Source organism: Oryzias latipes, chromosome 17 (assembly GCF_002234675.1).
Source record: "Oryzias latipes chromosome 17, ASM223467v1".
Taxonomy (NCBI): domain Eukaryota; kingdom Metazoa; phylum Chordata; class Actinopteri; order Beloniformes; family Adrianichthyidae; genus Oryzias; species Oryzias latipes.
In genome coordinates this window covers 26,415,740-26,441,997 of record NC_019875.2, presented here as the reverse complement: position 1 = coordinate 26,441,997, position 26,258 = coordinate 26,415,740, and the positions used below count along the sequence as shown (strand labels likewise).

The window sequence follows — 26,258 nt, the reverse complement described above, 5'->3', positions numbered from 1 at the left end:
AAAGGTAAAATAAAGTGTTTTAGAAAATCAATGAATCTTCCAATGAAAATATGTGATTCCAAAAGCAGATTCTCTGAAATAATTCACAGAATACATCCTTTATTTACACAAATTTAAAATTTATTATACCAAAGACAGAAACATTTGTGTGGTCTTCCCCCCTCCCCCGAATAGATATATTTGTTTATATTACTGACCTGGACACAGTCATGCCGGTGATAACAGTTACTCCAGGAGGGAGGTGGGGATAATAAAACCTGTGAGAATCTGTGTCTGTGTGTTTTCGATGTGTGTGCATGCAGGGAATCTTTTAGTGTTCAGCAGATGCAGTGATGACTACAGGGACATCACAACAAACCAAAGCCACCTCTTGTAGTTATATTGGTTTCTATCCCGTGTTTGCACGTTTAGATTTGTGTGTGAGATGTAGTGGCTCTATGCTGTCAGGTAAAAAACAAAATAATACATCCTCCCCACAACAAAACTTTCACTGACATACGAGTATGCAGTATATAACATTTCTCTTATTTACAATCATTAAAAAAAGCCATTTCTCTCAGAGAAGATTAGTAAAAAGTGACTGAGTCACTGTAAAGAGTATGCAACTCCTAGGAGTTAGTATTGCAAATTTCTACAAAGAATTTCTATATCATTTGTACAGGCCAGGGGCCATGATTCACTGAAGAAATAGTTGTTTTTAAAGTGCCCTATCTACAACAGTTAGGTGTGGTTTTAATGGTGTACCGTTCAACATAGCTCAATGATAATATAAGGATTAAACTGCATCTAAAAGTCCCTGTCTGCTTTTACATCAAAAGATATGGTACGTTTTTACAAAACAAAACAGAAGAAAAAAAACCCAAGTGCTGTGACAAACTCATTTCAAATATACTTCTATTCATTACAGACTCAGCTGGTTTTCCACTGGAAAAACAAAAAAAGAAGAAGGGTGAGATCCACGGACTCTGAGATTCGAGTCCGTGGGCTCATGAATGACATTAAAGGGCTTGTTTGCTTGTTTGACTGCATGAGTGTAGCAGGCTTCAGTGCACGTTTCTCCGGCTGTTTTCACCACAGGGATCTGTGCCGCAGAGGAACCTCTTCATGTGCGTCTGGAGAAGGAGCTGCAGCTCTTCAGAGAGGCGTGTCATAATAGTCTGTTGGTTGATCCGTCCTGGGAGGCTTCTGCTGCTTCTGCTGATGCTGCTTCATGATTTCCTTCACCTCCTCCTCCAGCTCCGGCGGGATGATGAACTGGTCGTCTGGATCCGGTTGGGCAGGAGCTGTGAAGTAACCTCCAGGTTTCTTTGATGGAGCGTCGGCCGCCACTTCGATGAGGTTGTGGCTTTTTTCCTGGCGTGCCACTGAACCATTTTCTCTCCGTTTTCCTGAAAGCTTTCCCACGTCTCCTTGCCAGGACTCATCCCTCTCAAACCCGTTCTCGGGTTCTGCTTGGTTCATCTCCACCCCATCCTCTAAAGGCTCTGGGGTGCTTGGTGGTGGAGGGGGCGGTGGGGGAAGAGTGAGCAGGTTGCGCTCATGGATGGAGGGGGATCCTGATGTTTGAGGTGATGAGAGCAACTCCTTTTTGAGGCAGTGGACGTCTGCTTCCACTTCTACGCGGCTCCCGTTGGAGAAGACCCCAGCGATGGGCTCTTCATCCTCACTGTCCAGGCCGTTGTCAGACAAGGCGCTGGAGAAGGTGGCGCTGGACAGCTGCCTCTGAAAGGATCCGGCCAAGCAGGCGGGATGGAGAGCGCAGCAGCTGCGAGCGGAAGGCAACTCTGAGCCCGGGAGCAGATACTGGCAGGGCTGAGTTGCTGTGTGGGCCTGCAGCTGCTGCTGCTGCTGCTGCTGGAGAGACAGCAGATGAGGCTGGTGGTGGAGGTGGGGGTGGTGAGGCTGCTCCTGCAGGACCACCAGGGAGCTCTGCGGGGGCTCATCGGAGGAGGCTGTGGAACCAACCTCACTGCTCATCTCGCTGGTGCTAATCTCACTGCTGATTTCACTGCAGGACGAGGGGGGTACGGGGAGGGAGCCGTCCGAGGGCCTCTCCTTGATGGAGGAGGCTGACGGGGGATAGGCCCCCAGGCCAGGGCTGGGAGGAGGCTGTTGGGGCTCAGAGCAGCAGCAGGAGCAGCAATCTTCACTCACACTGAGCTGGACCACAACGGCGCTGATGCTGTCGGTGCAGCCGTAGCCCTGCGCCAGCGTGCACAGCTTCTTGGCGGCAGCCAGCCCGTCAGGAACATTCCGAATGGCCTCCACGGCTTCGGTGGGGGACACAGCATCCCACAGGCCACGGCTCCCCAGAATGAAGAACTCATCCTGAGGAGTGAGAGTGACTGTCTTCACGTACGGACAAGGGACAACCGAAGGGTAAAGGAAGGAGTAGCCCATAATTCGAGTGCAATCGGTCACCCCATTCACTTTATTGTCCTACAAGAGAGACGAATCAATAACTGGTCAATACAATTCCTAACTACATCTAAACAGATATAAATCACATTGTCCTCAGTGTACGTGTGTCTTTTCTATGGTCTCTACCTCAGTGATGATGGCTCTGTGCTGCCTGACTCTCCGATACTCTTCCTCCAACCCGACATTGTGCAGCAGCGACAGCGACAGCGGCTTTCCATCGCGGCACAGGATGGCCTGGCACTTTCCCACGTTAGCAGCAGTGAGGGTGAAGCAGCCCCCCAGGTCGGTGGGGTCGTGGCGAATGTGACACAAGGCTGCAGAGCCACCGAGTTTCTGCCCTGCAGTTCCCAGTTTCCTGAAGGAAAAGGCAGAAGAAAAAACTGAAAGCCTGTTTTTTTATCATTAAATTCAGATGTCTGATTTAAAAGAGTTCAATCATTTAACACTGGAGATTTAGCTCTAGAGTTTACGTTCTTTCGATTACTGTAACTTATCAACTGTTTATGCAATTAAGGTTTATCCAGCAGATTGTGTAGTGGAGAAATGCGCTGACATGCAACACTTACGCCAGCAACTTAAATCAGCAGATTCTGTCACGGAGAAGCAGCTTTGCGGATTATGCATTACTTTACGTTAGTAATGTCTCGCAATATGGCTGATGTGAAAGGCCACTTTTCTCCACGTCAGAATCAGCTGACTCATGTTGATCGTGTAAATGGTCAAAGATTACCGTTTGTTTTTAAGGTGTTGCAGGAGACAGCTTTGGTGTTAAAGGGATCACACTGATTTCTCCATTTGTGTTTATATTTGTAGCTACTTTAGTTTTAAAAAATTTGATTGAAAAATCCTAAAAAAGAAACACAGAAAGTCTTATAAAAAAAGAGGAAAACTTAAAAAGAGACGTTGAGGATTATTCAAATAAGAATATCTTATCCATGGTGTATATTTCACTCATAGAATCCATCCTCTCATTTCATATTTCGTCCTGTTTCAACTATCTTACCCTTGAACAAAAAACCTTCTCTCTAAAATAATCAATAAGGCCACCAAAATTACTCAAACACCACCGTCCCTTCTCAGTGACCTGTATAGGCGATAGGTGATGAGGAAAGCCACTTTCATCACTGAGGACACCACTCACCCTCTCTATTACTCCTTCTCTCTTCTGCCATCAGGCAGGAGATAGAGAACCCCATTTGCCAAAACATCTATGGTACAAAAAAATCGTAAAAAAAACATCCATCAACCCACCCACCCATCCATCGGAACGGCCCCCCAGTGTCATGAACCCTCCCTGACAGACTTACACTTGGAGGACATATTCAACCTATCAGTGACATTGAAACACTCATAAAATCCAAAGACCAGCTTCGTGTGTAGCCGTTTTTCTTTGATAAATAGTTTTTCCTTGTTCCAGTTATTCATTCAAAAAATGCCAGAAGCTTTGTTTTTACATTTGAAATACAAAAATGTGCTATTTACTCCTTCATGTTCTGTTCTTACATGAAACAGAATAAATAACTTCAATGCTGTATTTTCAAAGTCCAAAAAGTCAAAGTCAGCTTTATTGTCAAATATGCTGCACACACATGACATACAGCACAGATGAAATTACTTTCCTCTCGCCCCACAGAGCAAGTATTTTAACTTTTTGCTTTTATTTCCTCACATGTCATGCATTTGGCTCACCTACCAATGATTTACATTTTGGCCGTCTAAAGAAAAAAGTTTGGACACCCCTGTTTTAAAGTGTTCCCAGTAGTCTTTTAATTATGATTATGCAGTTTCTTCCTAAATCAAAAATACTTTTTTTCTAGGACGGTTTAGTTTCTGCAGAGAGGCAGTAGATCATTAGAAACTTGCCTCCGAGTTGTGGGCGGGACCATTGGTAAGAGCATTGAGGGAGCCTCTATGGGGGTTTGCGGCCCGCCCCGCACATTATCCATGTCATTGAAAACAAGTTATTTTTTAAACTGCTTTTTTCTTCTTAATATATGCGTTCCATCATGAGAAAAATGCCACAAGAACAATTTTAATGGGTGGGTCTTTAATAATCCTCATGGGATTTGATTAAAAAAAATCTGTTTTGACTGAAATTGTAGACATTTTTTCATAACACACCTTTAGATATAAATCATTCTAGTTGTCAGTAAATGTGTTATTAGGTCTGGGAAAAGCCATCACTTACCTTTGCATGACGAGAAAGGTGTTGGTCATGTAGTCCTCCTCACTTTTTGTCTTGTGCCGTTCTTCAGCTAACACGTCATTCATGGTGCACTGCAGGAGGTAGGGCACTTCCACGTTTCTGTCTCCATCGAAGACGCCGTACAGAGCTTCACGAGAGCCGCAGAAACTGTTGACCGAGAGAGCTGCGACACATAGTCTAAGAGAAATAAAAAAGAAGCTCTGTGTGAGGACCACCTATTGACTGTTAGCCCACACGCCAACAAAAAAAACAACAATAATTCATCTGGCCGTGCAGGACAGCAGAAGCTGTTGTGGAATTGCTCCCACCTTTTTCTGCTGCAGGAATATTTTAGTTTTATTTCATGTGCTGATCAAGTTCTTCTTTAATATGTTCTTCATAAGTGGTGTGATAATGAGTCCTCAACAGATTTGAGGCTGTGATGGAGGAGAGGGATGGTGTTTATTTACTTGTTCTTGACGCCTGAGGCCTCCGTGTAACCATGGCTCCACACAGCAGGCCCACCAGATGCCTCGTTCGATGAGAAGGTTGGAGGCAGATCGATGCGAAAGCAGCGAATATTACTGGAGGGAAAAAACACTTATGTTGAGTTCAGGTCATTTGCAAAGGCAAAAGAAAACTCCATTATGTAAATATGTATTACTGTGGAGGAACAGCGACATACTTAAGCTGCTCTAGAGTCTTGTGGTCCAAGTTGAGACGAGGGTTTCCCGTCAGGTCAAGCTCTTGAAGCTTCGGGGGCAGGTTTTCTGGGAGAGTGATCTCGCTCAGCTCATTGCAGCTGAGATCCACGCACTGACGCAAAAAAAAAGAATCCCCTAGGTCATAAAATGTTCATGTAGAGCGGCATGTGGTCAGGAGTGCACAGATGAGTCGCCAGCGTGGACTTACTTTCATCTCCATCAGCTGCATGACCTCAGGAAAGACCTCGATGGTGTTGGAGTGGGCGATCAGAGTGTGCATTCGCCTGCAGTTCATGATGGTGGTGGGGACGGTCTTCAGCATGTTTCCGCTCAGATCCACCTCCTCCAGCTCCTCCAATTTGGCCATTTTACTAAAAGATATGAACAGTATTGATCAATTAACAGGTTAGTCAAGAGAATTTAAGATGGATTTAGATTTGACAGCAACAACGGAGGAAGAACAGGGTTCTGTACCTCGCTGGAAAGGTCTGGAGATGGTTGTAGGCCATGTGCAAAACTCGAAGGTGTGTGTGGCCAGTGAGCATGGGCACACACTTGTCTGTCAGCCAGTTGTTGGTCAGGTACAGCTCCTGCAGGATGCTGTGGCTTTCCTCTGACAGGCTGGAGGGCGGCAGGAGTTCCAGCTTATTGGCTGAGGCATTTAGACACCGTAAGCTGGAAAAATAAAGCACAAAAGTACAAACTTAGCGCCCTACATTCTGTGAAATTCATTTAAACCAAACATCATTTGACATTACCGTTAACCATTCAAATATCTTCCCCTCCATAGATTGGCTGTTCTATATTTGCCTTTTATCCTCACCCTTCATTATCTTGCCCTTGGTAAAAGGACTGCCCATAATTTATTTTTATATCCCTGCAGTTTCCATCCAATTGATTTAGCTTTCAGCTTAGGATGCATATTACCCATTAAAAAAAAAGAAACTAAGATCCATACGATGATTAATGCTACCTGTCAGATTTAAGGAACAGGTTGCAGGGAAGCTCCACTAGTTGATTGTGCTGGACATCGAGAACCTCCAGCAGAGGGCGCTCCACTCTCTCAGGCAGCTTCTGCAGGCGGTTGTGTCCTGCACTCAGCTTCCTCAGACTGCTGCTGCAAAACAACCTGCAACACAAGAAAAACATAAAGATGGTTGGGTCAGAACCAGAAGATGAAAGATAAAACATGGACTCGCATAAACCTGGACGGACGGAAACAATGAGGTGATGAAGGGTGGTGGGTTTGCAGGTGAGGAGAGACGAAAGTGCCTCCAGTGGAGCCTGGAGCTTCGATTACTCATCCTTCCAGGCAAAAAAAAAATACACTTGCAGAAAATGAGGGAAAGGGAAGAGTGAATGAGAAGCCGAGGGAGCAGAAGTGCAATGCGGGACACACAAAAGAGGAAGAGGTGCACCTGAGCTGACCTTCTAAAATGCTATATTGAGGGGAAGAGGTTACAGTCTATCTAAGTGATTTATGAGGCTCTATCTGGGACAGATGACTAGCCTGACAAAGGGCACAGAGAATAATGCGGCATTGTTCTACATATACAGGCATATTATCTGAGAGGGAGAATCACCTCGCCGGGAGCTCGGTGACCAGGTTGTGGCTGACGTCCAGAACTTCCAGCCTCTTCGAGTCAACCAGCCAGTCTGGCAAAGACTCTAAATTATTCCTGGAGGAGGAAAAAGGGAACGAGAATTAGGATAATGACCGACCCTAAGTGAGTGAAATAAGGCACTTGAAAAAAACAACGCAGAAGTAATACAGCATTGTAGTTAAAAAGCACAAACATTGTGTTCTAGATCTGTGGTGCCTTTGAGACATTTCATAAAAAAATGTCCTATGTGAGACATTCGTCTAGGCTACATGTCAAAATTAATCTTTTCGACAAAAATACAAAACAAACATTTTTTTTCATAGAAAGCTCCATCTTCCTGTTAGCAGAGGAGGCATCAAACATAAAAGACTTTATCTATTCCCCCCCTGCTAAACACACAAAGAACACCTCCAGCATAATTATTGTTCTTTATGGCAGAGCAGATGAGCAGCAAACATGCTTCTCTATCGTTCTCCAAACATGTTCTGCTCAGACTCTGTTTTGCTTTCCTCACCTTGAGACGTCCATGTAACTAAGATTGGAGGGCACAGGACTGACATCCAGCTGCCGCAGCTCTGTAAAGGAGACATGCAGACACATTAACCTCCAGCAAGGACGCTTTCATACAATAAAACAGGTGGATGGAAATGAATGTTGATGTTTGGATGAAGACAATAAAGAAATATGGAAGAAATCAAAAAGCATGCGTGAGGGCACATCTGTTACGTGCTACAGGTTTCCTTTAAAACTTCGACGCACCGTTGTTGGATGCATATAGGCCTTTGAGCAAGCATCCCTTGACTCGCAGACTAATGATGCGGTTCCTCTCGCAGTGAAGCATCTCCAGCCTTGGAAAGACAGAGGCATCAAGGTCTGTGAGCCTGTTATCCCTCACATCCAGCTGGGTCACGTGTCTCAGCAGGTCCGGCTCATCCGGCACCATGACGGAGATTTTATTCAATCTGGCAAAAGAGGCAGACAGAAGCAAAAAGTTTTACATTTCTAGTAGATAAAGTAAAAATGTCTTGTTAGTCAGAAAACACACATTTCTTATTAAAGTTTTAGTGTCTGACTGATGGAGCAAAGATTACTCATAATAAATATTAATACAAAAAATAAAATTCTCAAATACATTGTGCTCTTTGAGAACTTAAAACTTTATTGCTCGGCCTTTTAAAAAAATAGCTTTGCTTGAGCTTTTTCAGTTGTATTATTCGGCTGCATCAGATATAACTACATTAGGTAAATAATTTCTATTTAGAATTTGATACTTTTTTTCAAATTAGTTTAAACTGCATCCAACTGATTCACTTTGCAGTTGTCTGAGTTTTTGAATCAGTTACGGTTGCAGTTTTTACAATTATCTTCAATTCTAATCTTCCACTTCTTCAGCTAATTTAGCATTACCAAAACAAAGTTCAGCAGCTGTTTACGCCTTTAAGTTTACTTTTGTGCATACATAAATACTTGATTCAAGCCTCAGCTGCCAACTTTAACAGGTGCATTTTGCATATGTGACACACCAGTGTTGTTTGGCAACTTCAGACTAGTTACTGATGCTGCTGCATATCATCTATTTCTCCAGTATCCCTCATGCATGTGAGGAAACCCTAAATTCCTAACTGTTTGTGTTTTTTTTGTTTAATAAAATTTTCCTGAAAGTTATGACTGGCAGAGCAAATTAGAAGTGTTTCATCAGAACTTTTTGGAGTCAGTTTTGTAGCTTGATGCCTCGAAGGAAAATCTAGGATTAGTCTCTGAGAGAAAAACTTTTTAACTAGTCCAGTGATACTCGATTTTAGTCCAAAAACTTACAAACAAATAAAGAAAATAAATAATCCTTAACACTAAAATGTTTTCCTACCATAGTTTTCTTTTAAAAGCAAAAGTTTAAAAGAAATAATTAATGTTTAGATGTTGTTTAAATGTGTTAGAACGCTGAAATAACTACAACTAATTTACAAACCCAGCTTTAAGTGACGACAGAGGCAGAGATGTTTTAACTAGAAAACATTGCAAGTCACTCCAGCTCAGTGCTTCCACAGTGATGATGAATGAGTTTCTGGTTTCGTGCGGTCTCACGGTCTGCACAAACCAACATTTTTCACTGCTTTTTTTCTGTAATTGGTGGATTAAAGCAACCAACCAGTATTTAGTGACCTAATATTTAGGAATAGATGAAAATAATTAAAAATAAGACCGTCAGCGAGCAAACAGGCATAACAATGACAGTCTTTATTTTCATTTTTTGTCTAAACATGATCCTTTTTGTAGCTTTTAGGATTCTTCTCTGAGGGAAAATACTTTTTGGTGCAGGCTTGTACCTCAGATCAATGTGTTTGACGTGAAGCAGCCTGAAGTTCTGCAGGGTGAGCGTTTCCAGGTAGTTCCCTGCCATGCACAGCTTCTCCATGGAGGACAACCTCTCCAGCACCTGCGGCACGTGGTTGAACTGGTTGAAGGACAGGCCTAAATATCCAAGTCTCTGCAAAGAACCAAGCTCAGAGGGCAGGTCGCTTAAGCAGTTTCCATCCAGCAGGAACGTCTGTAAACTGAGAGAGAGAAGGATTCCATGAACAATTGCTTTTTTTAAAATACAATCTAAAATCCAGAAAGGTTTATGCCCAGCAGATGGCAGTAGCAACACAAATGCCCTGTCGGCCACTTGAGGAATTTAAAGGCATACCAGATAAATCCTGCAGATTATCTTCTCCTCTTGTCCAGTTTCACATTTACAAACCTATATGTTTAGCTTTGGATGAAAGAAATACACTGCTTGATCTGACGGTTTTGTCTTCCTTAATCACAACTCATCTAATTATACAGTTGTATAAAAAGAAAGCATCAAACTGCATTGAACATGAGATCCAATTGATGAATTTAGACTCTCACAGATTTACTCAGTGTTTCCAAATATTCTGAGGATTATGCTGGACCTCAGCCACAAGCTAAATCATTTGTAGCCCTCTATGAAAAAGGAAAAGTGCTCGACTTCTTCTGGTTCACCACAAAGCTAAGAATCATGTTTTCACGAAACTCTCATTTGTTGTAATCATTAACAACTGCTATCTTGGTCAGTGATCTTACTCTGAAAGGAAGTTCTAACTTCCTGTTTTGATAAAGGATAATAGAAAAATAAATACAGAATTGGGTTACTTCTTGACACAGATATCATGTGTTGGCAAATAGGAAATGACAATCAATCGCACACTATGGTGAACCATCAAATAATGACTATATTTTAATAATGAACTGCACCCTAATTTTGACCCTTTTATTGGAGACAGAGGGGAAAATGATTTTTTTTTCCTCGGAACAAGCAAACTACTTTGTTATTTTGAAGTCATTCTTCCATCTGAATATGCAAACTGTTGCAGTAAAAAGACAATTTTTAGTTTGTAAAAAAAAAAAACCCACATCATTTCTTTAAGGAGGAATCAGTTTAAACACACAACCGCTCAGCACATATGACACATTTCATACAGTCATTTAAGTTTAGTAAGCTTCTGACGTTTTCTGGCAACACTATGTGCCTTTTAAAGGAATTCTAGTAAAAAAATAAAAATAAAAAAATAAAAAGTGTGTTAGGTTCCTCTTACTTAGTCATGGCACCCACAGAACTGGGGACAGAAAGCAGGTAGTTGCAGCTGAGGTTGACCTCTGTCAGGGTGGTGATGTCACAGATGGCCAGCGGGAACTGACCCAAGTGATTGTTGGACAAGTTGAGGCTCCGCAGGCAAGTGAACCTGGAGATGAAGAGAGAAAAGAGCAGAGAAATGGATCAGAGAAATGTTCCTTGTATTGTGTGAACGTTGCAACCATTGTAAACAATTCAATGGATTCCTGTTTTGCAGCAGAGTTATTTTGCATATAATTACTTAGTTTTGGGAAGAAAAACAGATTCCGCACACCCACAGACAACACTCCTCAAGTGAGGCGAAGCCTTCAGGTTTGATTGTTGAGTAAACAAACACAGCACGAGCATCTGTGTTGTTCGTTTAAACACCAGAGACTGGAGGAATTCAGCGCTCCCTCTATGGCATGTTTGTGACCTTCACTGGGGTTGGACCCTCAGGCAGCAGAGAGCCGAAGAAGCAACGAGAACTAAGAGGAAATGACACTGTCTTTATTTATCCATCTAACCATGCACACTGCAGACAGACACGTGGAGAAAACAGTGAGTCATATCAGTGTTGACAATGCTAAACTCGTGATGGTACACATTCAGGTGCTGCACACCTTCGCACATGTGGATTATGACAAAAAAATAAAGGCAACGGGGATGCAGACGATGGAGGTTGAGAAAATCCAGCTAGAGGCTGAAGATGTTTTTGGTAAAATGTCATTCCACCTTCAGAACAACCTCTGCAAAGTGCTGAGTAATGCTCACACCCCCTCCTCAGACTCTCCAGATATCTGTGCCATGCTCTGTCTTTATAGGGTCTTTCTGTTTGCGCCTCCCTCTCTAAAGCGGCGCTTATCATTTTAATTTGACCGGTGCAACAGCTGGAAATATTACATTTGGCTCACAGAAAACTCAAGATGTCGAGAAGTCTTTTCATAAATGTCAGCTCGAATGAGTGAACAAAAAAAGGCAGTGTGGCCCTTATTAGATCATGTTAAATATAATTACTGTGACATTTAAAGCAGCCAAAAGCGAAGCAGCTGTAATCTTTACGAAACAAAACTCTCCAAACAACAGGAGATGTTTTTAAACTGTCTGATCAGTCGGTGCGATCGGCTGCAGAAAGAGGAGTTCAAGAACAAGCCGCAGGCAGCAATCAAGGAGATTTCATTCATTTGTGGAGATGGAGGAATTTTACACAAGATCTGCCACGACTGTGGCAAACCATTATGGGCAGTTCCTCACTGCTAGTCAAATACTGTGGACTGCAACCTGTGAAGTTTCACAAGCATCTGAATTTATGCCAATGCAAACAGTGTTAAAAACTTTTAAACTGTTTAAGGATCCACTCCAATCATATTTTTGATCTATTTTTAAAAATGTTCCCAGCGGTCTTTTATGCTGTTTTTAGACAAACTAAAAAAAGATAAAAATCTGTCTTTTTTAAGGGCATAGTTTCTGCAGAGCGGCAGTAGTTCATTAGAATTCGTCTCTGATTTGTGGATTGTTGATGCAAAGCAACCCCGCCCCCTTTCCCCTCCCCATTGCCGAGAACTCGAAGCAGGGAGCTTGTGGCCCGTCCAGCGTATTTTCCTCGTCACAAATATGCTCTTTTTCAAACAGCCTTTGCTCGTCAACGATTTGAATAAAGAAATACTCGTTAATTCAACATTGAGCTAAATGTTCTTTATGTATGTCCTCCATCATCAGTAAAGTGCCACAAGAACATGTTAAAAACAGCAAAAACTTGATTTTCAGATCCACCAGAGTGGGTGTTTAACAGTTTATATGATGTCTTTATCAAAGGGACTTTAAAAAGAGATGCTTCAACTTGTGCAAGCAATAGCAAAGTTTCGGAAGTCAAATTTATGCCAAATGCAAGTCAGCCAAAACAAACATCATATAGATTTTTCTCCTGAATGTGTTAGAGAATAAAATAAGAAACTATTGTAGTGCCTTTGTTTGCTGTTCTAAAAGACTAAAATGTTTATGTTAACTCACTTCTCCGTTTGTAACTTCCTCCTTTGAAACCCCTATTTTCCAAAAGTGGCTTAACTACATGGTCATGACGTTTATTTATAGCAGCTGTTATCTTTTGTCTGAAGCTGCGATAAACCCTCAAAAGCTGCCAAGCAACAAACAACAGACACAGATCGACTGAAACAAAAAAAAGAGAATCCAGCCGCCGGAACTCCCTTAAAGTTCCTTCTATTTCTGTTCTGTGACTTTTGTGTCCTTCATAATCCATTAAAAATATCCACAACAACATAAAAAGGCCAAAGGTTTATTGCATGCACAGAATCACAGCCATCATCCTCAGTGGGTGAAATGCATGCTGGGAATGTAACCGCATGCCAGAAAAAAAGAGCACAAGTGACTCTGCATTTCTGATCGCTCAATCAGTTGTTTTTACCCAGATAGAAACACACAAGAGAAAATGTAAAGAATGCTACCTGTCCAAACGTTTAATAGCACGTTTAAACCAGTCCACAATAAACAGACAAAAAAACAAGGCACACTCATGAAGACGTGCTGCTCCTCTGCAGCTCTTCTGACAAAAATCTCTCATGGGACTGCAAGAAGCCAGAAAACTCTGCCTCGCGTTTCTGTCAAACCCTTTAACTTTCGGCTGAAGTATTCCGCTCTTCCTCATTACTGACCTCATTCTCTGTCATGTTGGGTCAAATACGGATGAACCTACTTATGCTTGGCAAAGCTAAATTAATGTTGTCTCTGTTTGACCAGCAGGGGAGCTGTGCATCCCTCACACATACATCCATCATAAAATAATGCAGAGGAATCTATCCTTTGAACATCTACAGTATCAGTACAGTGACCTGAAAAGTTCCTCAAATTAAATCAATTTTTGTTTAATTAAAAAACAATATGACACATTCAGACATGCATGTCTTTTGTAGCGCTTAAATATTTAGTTGGATTTAAAAAAATAAATTGCATGTTACATCAAAATTTTTATGAGCTGACCCTAAATCTGTAGCCTGAAGTCACAACTTCAGTTGCATGCATGCATGCATGCATGCATGTCAGCTCATATTCCTCTCTGACACACGCTGTTGTGCACACACATCTGACATGGGCGTCAGGTTCACACGGTTCACTCCACGGCAGAATTCTTCTACCAACAAATTTGAGCACGAGCTGTTGCAACAAAAGCCCACAGAGTATACATGACTGCACACACAATCACAACAACTGTATACATGCAGTATCATGCCCCCAGTCCCTAAACCTGGGACCGGGATGGGTGTGCAGCAGATGGTCGCCGCAGAGAGAACGAGTAAGGGAGGCCAGGCACATTAAAAGCTTCACCGCAGACACATCCACCCTTCCGAGTTCGGGGCTCGTTTTGCCCGGCCAACTACAGCTCTCCGGTAGACGGCTTGCTATCGCAGGCAAAGCTAACTCGGCCAAACCAGTCAGCCATGCCATGCTGTTCCCAGTGATGCCTCACTGTGATGGCGTATTGTCCCTTGGCTCCTAGTCAGTTCCTGTTCCTAAAAGGCTTCAGCATGTCTAAAACAGTCCACCTAGACCTCTAAGGAAAGTATTTCTGACCTACAAGAGGCATTGCATCCCAGCCTTTCATCAGCAAAAACAAGTTTTAAGGAAATTCAAGAAACTTTGAAACAAACAAAGCCAAACCTTCGGGTTGAACTGGTAACCTGGTTTATTTCCAGTCATTGTGTGAAAATAATCTAAACGGCATCACAGTTGCTGACAGCTGTCAAAGACAATCATTAGCTACACCACCAGACCAAACTCTATTTCCAAGAAGAACAACTACATTAAATGGTCAATGATGTATACTTATGTAGTGCTTTACTACCTATCTAGAAGGCCCAAAGCGCTTTACAGTCACATTAGACTATAATGGTAAAAAAATACAAATTCTACTTTAGAAAGCATGCAGACTGGTTGCTTTTCACTCTAAGGTGACGCATATGTGTATTGATGAGGAATAAAGGGGAAAACTGTGACTTTTTTACTTCAATTGAAATTTTAAAAACACATTTAAAACTGACAAAGTGAGATCAATTATTTCTTCATAATAACCAGCACTTGAAGCAACCTTGGTACTTTCTGCATGTCACTTAGACATTAGCCACAGCTCTGGCACAAAAACACCCAGGACAAGGTGGTACATGGAAGAATAGAAAGCAGGACAAAAAAAGATAATTTCATTTGTAAATATTTACGAGAACAGAGTGTTCCGAAAAGTACAGAGGAGGAATTTGCTCCTGTTTCGGGTTTTCACAAAATAATTGATTGTGTTATGATTAAAAACATTAGTCATCAGGAAAAAAAGCCCAAAACTGACAAGGTAAATTGGAAACATCACTACGTACTGAAGCAGGTTGTAACTCAATTCATGCAATTGATCCATTTTCACGCTTAAGTTTTTAAATAAAGACGTATGATCAAACACTAACTGAACACTATTCACTCACTCCTTGGTGCACTATATAGAGCATTGGCCATTTTGTAGGGATGTCTGAATCTACAATTCAAAAATCCAGTCTCCTGGAAATTACCCAGAAGGCTTTGTGAAATACCAGTGTGCATCACCAGCTGCACTTCCTACTACACGTGCGCAAAACTTTTTTGAAATTCTAGAAATGTCAAAAAAACAAAGTTTTACAATTGAACTGTTTCCATTAAATCATAATTATGCGAATAAACATGAACCAACTCCTGTGATAAGTCATTCAAAAACATGGCGACAAATGTGAACAATGCTTTGATTTACATCGGATGCATTCAAATGTCTGCCACGGCTGTGGCGCTCATCATTATCTATCAAAGGAGATGTCGGCGTCTTAAGGGCCGTACACACCGGGACGAATATCGCCGCACGTTATTCGTCAGCGTTTTTCAACACGTTTTTTGTGTTCACACCTAAGCGATTTTCGCTGACGATGAGCCGAGTGAACATGCAAATTCATTCCCTGACATTAGGTGGCACTTAATGTAAAACAGAAATACCCCTGTACACAAGGTGGCGCTGAGCAGCTTTACGCTCCTTAAACTCGTTTTTCACTCAGAAGAAGAGAGCAAGTATTTACGCGCTTGTCAGAATCATACAAAGAAAACATGAATATTTCAAGCACCAGTAGCTCCAGTTCCAGCGATGAAGAAATTATTGTTCTGTTGATTGATGAAAGATGCCGGAAAAGACGCCGATTTTGGGTAGATCCCATAGTTACGAGAAGAGAAGAACATGGGGAGTTTTATCGACTGGTACAAGAGCTGAAAATGTATCATGAGCGTTTTCTGGGATATTTTATAATGTCCGTCAGTGAGTTCAGCTTCTTCGTCTTATTTCTTCGCGGCAGTGTAGACGCTACTTGGCGTTTATCTTCTTCGCCGTTACGTATGTGTGCTCGGCAAGACAGTTTTGTGTTTGAGCGCCCCCAAGTTGTGTTTTACTGTAACTTCAGAAGCTCCAGACACGTGTGCAAAAGCACAATTCTCATTGGTCGTATAGTTTTTGACGCGGTGCGTCAAACCAAAAAACAAACCCGAGGCGTTTTTAAAAAAATGGCACTTTTACGCGTAGCGTTTTTGCCCTTTGTTTAGTCACAATGCATTAAACGTCGGCGAATACCGCACGCGAAATTCGTCCCGGTGTGAACAGGTCTTTAGTCAGCCCATGGAGCGGCAAACTCATTACACGTGGGAGTGGCTACGGATGAAGCCATTATGGGAAATATTGGTTGGTGATACTAGAGGCATAGTTTGAATCCAAAAATTCTGCATGACTTGTTAAAGTTTTCATGAGGTGTGTCCAGTGTCCCCGGTAGCTAGTTTCTACCAAGAAGTGCATTGTCATCACTACCTACAAATTGGCTACCGGCGGTCACATGACTGATTTAAGGCGGCTATATAAGGCGGCTGGGTAGCTTGGGTACTAAGGTAGAAGGCTATTGATATGGTAACTGCCCCCAGTTGGCCCAGATGGCCTCAACCATCACCAAGTATGAATGAGGAGTGAATGAGTAATGGACACAATTGAAGCAGAGTTGACAACACATCATTGGTTATTAGCCTCCGGAAAAGCGCAGATAAATAAAAAACATTATTATTAATTAATTTGAAAAAAGTCTTTCCATTGCAGTTTAGCAAAATTTGTCAATTTGGATATGCCTCAAAAACCACTTTCTTCAAGCCCAAATACTTTTTTTTTAGATAAATGTGAGCTTTTTCAAAATTGAAGTGTTTCCATAAGCGAAATTATATTCGACAATCCAATTTACGTAATTTCATAGTCAATGGAAACGCAGCTTCTGTTCATTAGATTGGCGAATATAAACCTACATTCGAAAAAGTATATGTACTGGTACATTTATTTTGTATAAATCCCCTTAGTTTTCATCAACGGAACATAGTGGATTCATAAATAGTCTTAGTAAAATGTTCGTAATCATGAGGGCTTTACTTTGGAAAATGGGTAATGCCATTTTTGGCATTTAATTAAAAAAACAGTGAGCTTGTGTCAGAATTGCATTAAAATTCAGGGCACTGGATAGTCTCGCACTATGAGTCTTTAAGAAATGAGGGAGTAGTGAGTGAATTTGGACACAGCTTACGACTGTTTTAGTGACTTATTTCCTTTAAAAAACCAAAATCTATAGACTGATATTATCAGCTCTGCCTCTACAGACAGGGAGGGTTTAAACTGACTGAAAGGGGCTTTGTCTTTTCTTTACTGTTTTTTATTTATTTTTTTGCTGTCCTAACATTACTAAAATGTAGCGTCCTCCTCGGTTACACTGCATACTGGCCATTGGTTAACTTCTGATCTGTACAGGAGTCTAATTGTTTTGTGCATTCACACATCCAAGCATTTTATTAGAGCAAGATGAAAGCGGCCTCTGTGTTTCCAGGCATTTTCACCGTTTACTGATAATTTTTCAGCAAACCGCACCTTTTCATGTTTAGCCTCGGGTGTGTTTGCGGTGGATTTATGATGACAGTTTACCTTTGTAGCTGCTGAAGGCACTGGTCTGCTGGCAGAAAGTTGTGTTTGAGGTTGAGATGAGTGAGATCGTGGCTATAGAAGAGGTTGGAAGGAAGATGCTCCAGGCTGCAGCAGGACAGGTCCACTGAGTTGATCCTCTGTGACACCATCTGAAACCAACAAGAGGAACTGGTAAAGAGACGCATGCACCGAGTTCAAGAAGATTACCCTCACCACAAAAGACTTTACTGGTTTTGCAGTTTGTGCTTTGAGTCAGAGCTGAGGGGGTCAAATGCCATTTACAGACAATCTTCTTAGGATTAGAGAGTAAGAAGAATTGGAGGAAAAATCCAAGTGGTTAATGATCTAGAATAGTAATTTAGTTAAAAGCAAAAGCACAAAGCAATTAGTGTTTCAAAAGGAACTAAACAGTAAGCAGACATGAAATGACGACATAAACATCTCCCTCCTGTAGGATACTCAGTGAACTGGAGTGCTTCACAGTGAGATCAGCTTGAGCTTCAGCAGCTATCGCTAAGGCATGTGCCGCCTCGAGCCAGCCTTCTATTCTGAGTGTCCCTCTGGGTGACGGTGACATGCATGTCCCTGTTAATATTTAGAAAAGAGGTTTTGTGGCTACGGCCTACTTGAGTTCAAACAGGAGGCTGCATGAGTGGACCTGCAGACATTTGGGTTACAGATTGGACAGTACAAATAAAAAAAACAAACTATTTCATCTTTGGAATTGTATCCTTATTTCTGGTTGCATGGTCTTGTGTTCATAACAGTTTGGACCATTTTAGTTCTTAGGTAAGTTCAGTAACATGAATAAACACGAAAATCTAATTTAGGGTAAATAGACTGATCCATCTCAATATAATAATTCCCCTTGTTTTTCTCCTCTTAATAAAATATTTATTGTGATAAAATAGGCATGTTTTTCTCAAGATGTAAGATGTATAGGAAATTTAGCTAGAAATTGCATTTCTGAGAATTTTCATTATTGAAATTGTTGTGAATCAGAAGCAGACGAAAAAATGCTGTTTGAAAAATCTTGCTGAAGCTACAATCGACAGGCCACTAGTTCCCTGCTCTGCTCCATTATGATGCATCCACTTGTAGACGAATAGATCCATGAACGTCTTTGTTTTCCTCATCTGAACTGGGATCTGGCTTTAAACTGTATACCTGGATAGCTACGATATTGCTCGACATTTTTATTGTACAACTAATGTTAGCTTGGGGGTGTGAAGTGGCAGCAAGCTAACGGAAGAGCATGTAAACTAATGGATGACAGGAAGTAGGTGCGAGCGTATTTTGCACCAACTCAGGTGAATTTCTAATGAACTACTGCAGCCACTCTACAGAAAGTATGCCCTAGAAATCGATAATTGCTTGAGATGGCATGACCATAACAAAAATAAAACTGGGAATGCTTTTATAATAGATGAAAAGATGATTGGAGTGTGGACTTTGGAAGATTTCAAACATCCTTGAGATTTTGTTTATTGTATTGCCACTTTTTCATCCGTTCCTAACTCTTATATGACCAACTTGAAATCAATAAAGCCATTACTTTCAGGTGCTATATTAGTTAAATGGTAACACATAATGGCATAGGAGTGATTGACAAAGTTTTATCTTTCTCTAGAAATTATTTTTCATTAGTTTTATTTGTGGAATCTTGCCATCACAAAAATTTGTATTGAATGATTTTCTCAATAGCTAACACATGGAGGGTTTCTGTTGGAGTTTTGCTGTTCTCCATAGGGTTACATTCATTACTTTCAAAAATGCACACTGTGCATAGACAACAGAAACAACAGCAGCAGTCCTGAATTCTCTGTTTATACCCAATTAGTTATATTTCTGTGAACTCATAGGCATGAGGTTAATTAACACATGTGGCCTTTTCCAGCACTTCAGTATTGTTTGTTCATGATCAAAGGCCAGTTCACAACAGCACACACATCTAAAATAAAATAAATTCATAACAGATTTTAGAAGCTTTGAAGAGTTGAGACTACAAAATCCATCATTTCGATTTAGTCATGTAAACCTTTGTCTAAATACTCTGATATAAAAATATTTTGCTCTTATGTGAAATCATTTTATCAAAAAAAAAAAGGTCTTGGATTCTGACTTAGATGAAAATTAGGTTAGTGACTGTGAAGCAGAGCAAATTTTTGAGGTCACGGAGATGCTGGAGCCGTGACCCCTGTATGTCCCCGAAGGCGGGGTTAACCTTGGATGGTTCTCAAGTCCATCACAGGACAAACTTACTAAACCAATCCATGCAAATTCAATCTCACAAATATCTATGAATATTTTGGTTTTATTTAAGCCTCTCTTGCATGAATCATGATTTTTTTAACCAAATGTTTTTATTCATCTTTAGGGATTCAAAATAAAGTCTATTCCTTTTAGAAAAAAATGTTATACCTTTAAATTCTACAAATATATATTTACCTGTCCCCTCAAGTCTACTTCATGAATTTTGTTTAGTTAAAAACATCAATGTAATTTTATGGTAATTTGTAGATAGAACTGTAAATAATTTGAAATATGATAACATGCTGTAATGTTGGTTCCTTTATCTTTATAGGCTGATTTATGCATGATTAGAGACAAAGTCTCTGAACTGACAATAGTGTAACAAAAGTAACAGTGATGTAGTGTAACCGTATCTAGCTTCCCAACAAATCTGAACAGTTATTTCTGAACTGAGCATTTTCTCTTTGCTCAATAACTTATGGTATACTGTCAATCTTCCAATAGCAGCCCTGGCAACAATGAGAACATTGTATTAGCAAATGTTTCATCGATCTCCTCATCAAAAATCCTCTTTGCTTTCTTGCGGATCACTTTCCTGGAGACACGCGCACCATTCCGTCGTTGCTCAGTAGTCCATGCTAAAAACCAGTTCTTCTAATTCGTCCCATCTCAACAGGAAATCAGTTTGCTCCTTTTTCTGCGAACATCTTCTTAATATCATCCATCTGCTTGCGCCATTCTCGGTTACGTTTAGGATCCAGCCCAAAATGTAGTGCAGATTCCTCACCAGGATGTTCTTTGGGGTATGCCACCGCAGTAAATTTAAATTCAAACGAGCGTTTATTGGCCATTGCTACCTGATGACTACACTACAGGGGTTGACATAGCCCAGAAATTTGCACTGGCCCACAGGGCCAGTAGTTTTTGAAAGTTACTGGCCCGACACCGCGCACAGCGAGACCCGCCGCTCCGCAGGTGCTTGCAACTTTAGGGGGGTCCGGGGGCATGCCCCCCCGGAAAATTTTAATATGGTGCAATTTGGTGCATTCTGGTGACATCTAGCACTTATTTATACACTTTTCAATGACTAAAAATAGAGCATATCAAACTTAAATCTGCTCTAGTCTGTTTCAGATGTTTTGAAGAGAACACTGCAGTGTAGTAGTTAACACTAGTTAAGAAGTTTTCATGCTGCTTCTAATCACTGCTATTTCACATTTGTTCCTAATCAATAGTTAAGAAGTTTTATTGACTTTTTTGCCCTGACTGCCTTAAGGTTCTGCTTTTTGTTACTGTTGCAAAGTTACATTTACTTTTTAGTTACTTTAGTTACCTAATTAAATTAAATAATTGAAAAATTAAATACAATTAAATTACTGAGATCATTCAGCTAACTAGAAATACTTACTGCTTACAGTGTTGTAAAGAAAAACAAAATTAAGTAGTTTGACCTTATACTCCATTTGAGTCTGAGATTCAGGTATTTTGAGTTGCCTTTGATTCTTTGACATTCAGCTTAAAGCTTAGTGCATACAGTTTCATCTTCAATGCATTCATTAAATATCTTGCTGTCCATACTACTAATTAATAACTACTAACATATTCCTATCTATTCCTGCCATGTCTTCCACATCTCTGACATGCTTCAGTCTCTCTTCAGTGACGGTGTTGGATTTATGATCATCGCGGTGAAAAACCACCAGGGGGCGCGCGCTGATATGTGTGTCAGTTTAAATATATCTGCCTAAAATGTAATAATAACCCACTGGCTTGTTCCTTCGTTGTTGCTGTTTAACATTGTTTAGTATTGAATTGTTACATTCAATAAAGTTTGAAAAAAAAATTGAGTGAGCGCGTGCCGCGTGGTGCTCGGCAGTGACAGCCGCACGCGCAGGCGGGAGAGGAGGAGAAGAGTGATAAAAGGTTTCCCATAGAAACCCTTGAAGTCTGAACACAGGACTAGCAGAAAAAGTGAATTATAAAGACGAGGTAAATCTACACGTTTTCGCAAAATATACTTTATTGTAAAAGGTGAAAAATGTATTAATTGTTAGATATTTTAGTGGCCCGAGCGGACAAGTAAAAAATAAAGTCTTGTGGTCCGTACTGCTCGAAAAACAGGACCGGGCCAGCGGACAAATGGCTATGTCGAGCCCTGCACTACCTCACAATACCACAGAGACACCCAACGTCTGCACGACTGTGCGGGGGGTGTAAAGAGCACTTGTTAGCCCCGACACCTACTAGAGACCGGCCGCTATTGTAAGATATGTAGTATAGCATGTATTTGCTATCAAAGCTGTCCACACTAGTGACCTCCACGCATTAAAGGGTTAATTATTATTTTTTAGTGTTTCCTCACCCTTATGCTGTTTGTAGAATTTTTTTGTCCTTTTTAGGTCTTTAAGCATCATTTCAGTTACATTTAGCTTCAGTCTTTATTTTTTGATAAATTTGATGTTAATCCAATTTCTCTTTTTGTTGTTGTATGACCCAAATTCCACAAACTTTCTCTGTTTGGCCAATTATATTTGGACATACAGAGCAGTTTAGGTTGGTTCACGGACCGAAGCGGTTGGTTTACTTACCAAACCTGCCTTTGCTCTCGTCAAACCGTGTTTCATGCCTCGATTTGTTCATGCCAGATTTGTTCATGTTCAATTTATAAAATGGGAGTTATTTATTAACCAGTTTAGCTTAGTCAGTTTGTTAGTTCATTTTAATATTTTCCTATTGAACTCTATGTATTCATGATCCTTTTGATTTTATGTTTCACTTTTTCAATTACCGATACGAAGCCCATCGAGACGACTGTTGTGAATTTGGGCTATACAAATAAAATTGAATTTAATTGAACTAATTATTGAAGAGTTCTCTTCTTTGAATAAGGACTTCCTCCAGGTAACTTTATCAAGTTTAATGTTTGACATCCTGATTTAGGTTTTATTGTATTTGAGATTTAGCTGGAAACTGATAACACATTTCACATCCTGAAAGTCCAACTCCAATTATCTTTTGATCTATTGTAAAAGCAGTCCCGGTGGACTTTTAATTTTGTACTTAATTATTTTTATGTCATTTTTTTGGACATAGCAAAGCAGAGCAGCAGTAGTAGTTCAGTAGAAATTCAAATTTTCTTTTGTCCATCATCAGAAAAAAGCCACAGGAACATGTTAAATACACCACATTGGAGTGAGTCTTTAATAATCAAAACTTATTTTAAAAATATTTGACAAACCAATAAGATGATTACCAGTCAGGGAATTGTAAAGATGCTTCTTTTTCCATGTTGAATACATGTTGAATTACCAATGATGTGTTGTCAACTCAAGATTTAAATGACATCCTACGAAGAATGTAAAGCCCAGAGGATCTTTGTTGGCCACTAAATCTTTTAAACATTGGAACCCCTTCATCCTGAAAAAGGGTGTTCTTCATTTTTTCCCTTAAGCCGCTGAGACCTGAGCAGTGCCAGTGAAGCAGGGGCTTCTTTTCACTTACTTGACTCACCCACACTCACTCACAACACAAACACACACCATACCTTGGCAGCGTGTCTGTGCCAGCGCAGGTGCTCGGTGAAACTGTCAAAGCTGACGTAGTAGGTTTGACTCTGAGGGCCTGCCGAGCTGAAAGCCAAACAATGATTGTGCTTCTTCACCTCCTCTACCTGCAGTCAAACAGACACAAGAGTGACATCTGAGTTTGAAATGCTGACAGCCCTGCTGACATCCCTGCTCCTACACAAAATACACCTAAAAAGCCGGTGCTTTTGCTGACAAATCATGTCTAATGAAAACGCTCCCACATGAGGAACGGTGGTGGTGAGGTAAGTAAGAATGGTAATACTTACAAGGCAAAAAAAAAAATTTAAGAACACAGCAATGGAAAAATATATGGACTGTACAGACCAGTGAAGGGCACGAGCAAATGCTGATAAGGTACATTATTAAGCATGGGAGCCTTAGACTAGCATATGTTCTCTTAATGAATGTCCGACTGGTAAAGAGGACGGAATAGAACACTAGCATACGCACATACACACACACACTGGCTCACCATGCAAACACATGCAGAGTCACGTGTGAGTGAAAGGTTAAGAAAGCGGGTGTGGTATTGTGCGTCTGTTTGTGTTAGGTACACATAGCATAATGATTTCGCAAGAATCTTGCTGATACACTCACACAGTTGTAAACTGATAAATGGCGAATACAGCTACTCTAAAGTTTATTGTGATCCATCACATAAAAGTGGGTCATGATTCCAAAGCATAAGTGAAAACAACATCCTTGCTGAAAACAGCTCATCTGGATGTCATGGCTACCATCATTTCTCTGCGACCTACATTTAGGCTAAAACAAGCAGAAAGTATTACGGAACATTAGGCTAAAGAGGAAACAGAAGTTTAGAATGATTTGTTGTCACTTCATAAGCATTTCCCGAGTGTAACAAAACTGTGTTACTTCATTCTTCACTGATATGACAGTAAGGTTTATTATCCAACTTCCCTATAAAAGACAATATAAAGAGATAAAAGAACAAACTTATATAAAGTGTGTTATGGTTCCGTGACTTTGACATACTTTTCCTCCAATGAGCGGCAGAATGTGCATCTTCCCTGATTGGCTCTCTTTGACGGAGGAGACGATGAGGCAGGTGCCACACAGGATGACCTGGCGTCTGGTCCAGCGGTTGACCGGGAGCTGAAGCTTCCCTTTCCTTACGTTGTAGGTTCCAGACAGCTGCACCCGCTCAGAACTCTCAATGGTTTGGGGTTTACCTGCAACACAGAGAGGCTCTAATGTTAGAGGTTTAGAGAACAACAAATGACTGTCACAGTGTCTTTTTACATTAAGCACTAATGTTCTGCTTTTGCAGTACAAACTCAATTGTCGGGATTTGGTTTATTCTGAGCAGTGCAGCTCATGTTAATAAATTGTCGAATGTAATATCAAGTGAGCTTCTTTTCTCCATGTTTCTCCATGTCCATCCTTACTGGCTGGGTATCTCAACATCACCACCACCTCGCCAAACCTAACAGTCACGCCACTTATCAGGCGTTCTGTCAGCCAGGCTCCGCTATCATTCTGTCTAAATATCCATCTGCTTTCTGTCTGCCTCCACCTCTGCATAAACCTCCCTGGGCTAGCACAAATAGTCCTCCTCCTCCCCTCCATCCCTTTTTTCCCTCTTTTTAACTGTCTGGCAGCCTGGCTTGCAATGTCTTCACTTTGTCTTTTCTGTTTCTTGCTCAGAGCACATTTAACTGCATTGTTTTCTTCTTTAACTTGGGAATTCAAGGCTTTTTTGTGCAGATTTTCTCTCAGAGCATGGGCGATATTCTGCCCTGTAGTTTGCAGTAAAGTGGTTCACCCTCTCTTGTGCTTCAGCAAAGACGATGTTGGGAAGTCTGGGGGTTGGTGGAGAGTCCATCAGTATATAATACAAGTGTGAACTTGCACACACTCTCATGGCTTTAAATAATTCAGACCTTTCCCGTGCTGACTGTAAGCTTAATGCATTAGTGAACATGGATTGAAAATCTTTCGGCACATTCACAGAAATGGTTGGAACATTTTACCCAGAAGCAATCCTCCTTCGTGAGATGATGTGCAGTTAAACCCGAGGTCATGCAATGTATGCACGTTGGAAAGGTTGTTGGACGCCTTGGATTTCTTTAGACAGCTGTACGACTCAGGTCAGCTTAACCTGCAGTTCATACTCAAGTTAACATATTTGGGTGATAAGCTGTCTTCAATGTATGAACAAAAAGATCCAAAGAGACGAGGCGTTTGAACCCCGCTGCAAAATGTGCTGGCGTGTCTTTCTTTACTATGGGAATTCATATATTTTTCAACATACACAACCTTTAGACTTAATGCAAGCTTTTTTGGGTGTTAATTCACCCGTGTCCTCTGTCAGTCATCCTTTACTGCACTGCAATGGTTAAGTCAGTAACATATTAGAGGAAAAATAATTAAATGAACTACTAGAATAAGCAAAAAAGCTGTAAAATCCAGTTGTTTTGCCGTATTTGCAGCATAAAGGATGAAACACAATGCAATTCCATCAAGCAAACAATTATACTTCTTCCAATGCGAGATTTATTTGTGCCTTTCCCCTAATACCTTCACAAACTTCTAGCCTTTCTCCTTTTTCTTTTCTTTGGTTTTCACACACAATTAATCGCACACCTGAAACAAGTGGAGCATGCAAGCAGAAAATAGGCTGCTGGCTTTTTAACTTTGTAATGAACAACAGGGCGTTTGTCTTCTAATGATAGTGTGCGAGCATTAGAAGATGAAGCTGAGGGCTTAGACCATCCTACCTGTTGAGTAATAACAGTGATAATAATGATTATCTTAATTCCTAAAATAAGTAAACATGTTATCTCCTACTTTTAAAGCATACCTAGCTTTTTATACTAACAGGTTTACATTTCATTTCATATTTAGCTCTAAATAAG

At 40.8% G+C, this 26,258-nt stretch overlaps 1 protein-coding gene across 1 annotated transcript in view; it reads right to left on the bottom strand.

Moving 5' to 3' along the window:
* Positions 1–98: 98 nt before the first annotated feature.
* Positions 99–26,258, bottom strand: part of LOC101166990 (PH domain leucine-rich repeat-containing protein phosphatase 1) — a 56,032-nt gene continuing 29,872 nt past the window's right edge. Inside the window, exons 2-17 of the mRNA XM_011486908.3 lie at positions 24,376–24,572; positions 23,337–23,462; positions 17,540–17,688; positions 10,514–10,660; positions 9,239–9,466; positions 7,674–7,876; positions 7,429–7,489; positions 6,894–6,989; positions 6,284–6,439; positions 5,785–5,985; positions 5,519–5,681; positions 5,292–5,422; positions 5,077–5,190; positions 4,610–4,804; positions 2,548–2,776; positions 99–2,439 (exon numbers count right to left, since the gene is read on the bottom strand). Coding sequence (XP_011485210.1) covers positions 1,135–2,439; positions 2,548–2,776; positions 4,610–4,804; positions 5,077–5,190; positions 5,292–5,422; positions 5,519–5,681; positions 5,785–5,985; positions 6,284–6,439; positions 6,894–6,989; positions 7,429–7,489; positions 7,674–7,876; positions 9,239–9,466; positions 10,514–10,660; positions 17,540–17,688; positions 23,337–23,462; positions 24,376–24,572 — 3,701 coding nt within the window. The 3' untranslated portion in view covers positions 99–1,134. The remainder of the gene's footprint in view (positions 2,440–2,547; positions 2,777–4,609; positions 4,805–5,076; positions 5,191–5,291; positions 5,423–5,518; positions 5,682–5,784; positions 5,986–6,283; positions 6,440–6,893; positions 6,990–7,428; positions 7,490–7,673; positions 7,877–9,238; positions 9,467–10,513; positions 10,661–17,539; positions 17,689–23,336; positions 23,463–24,375; positions 24,573–26,258) is intronic.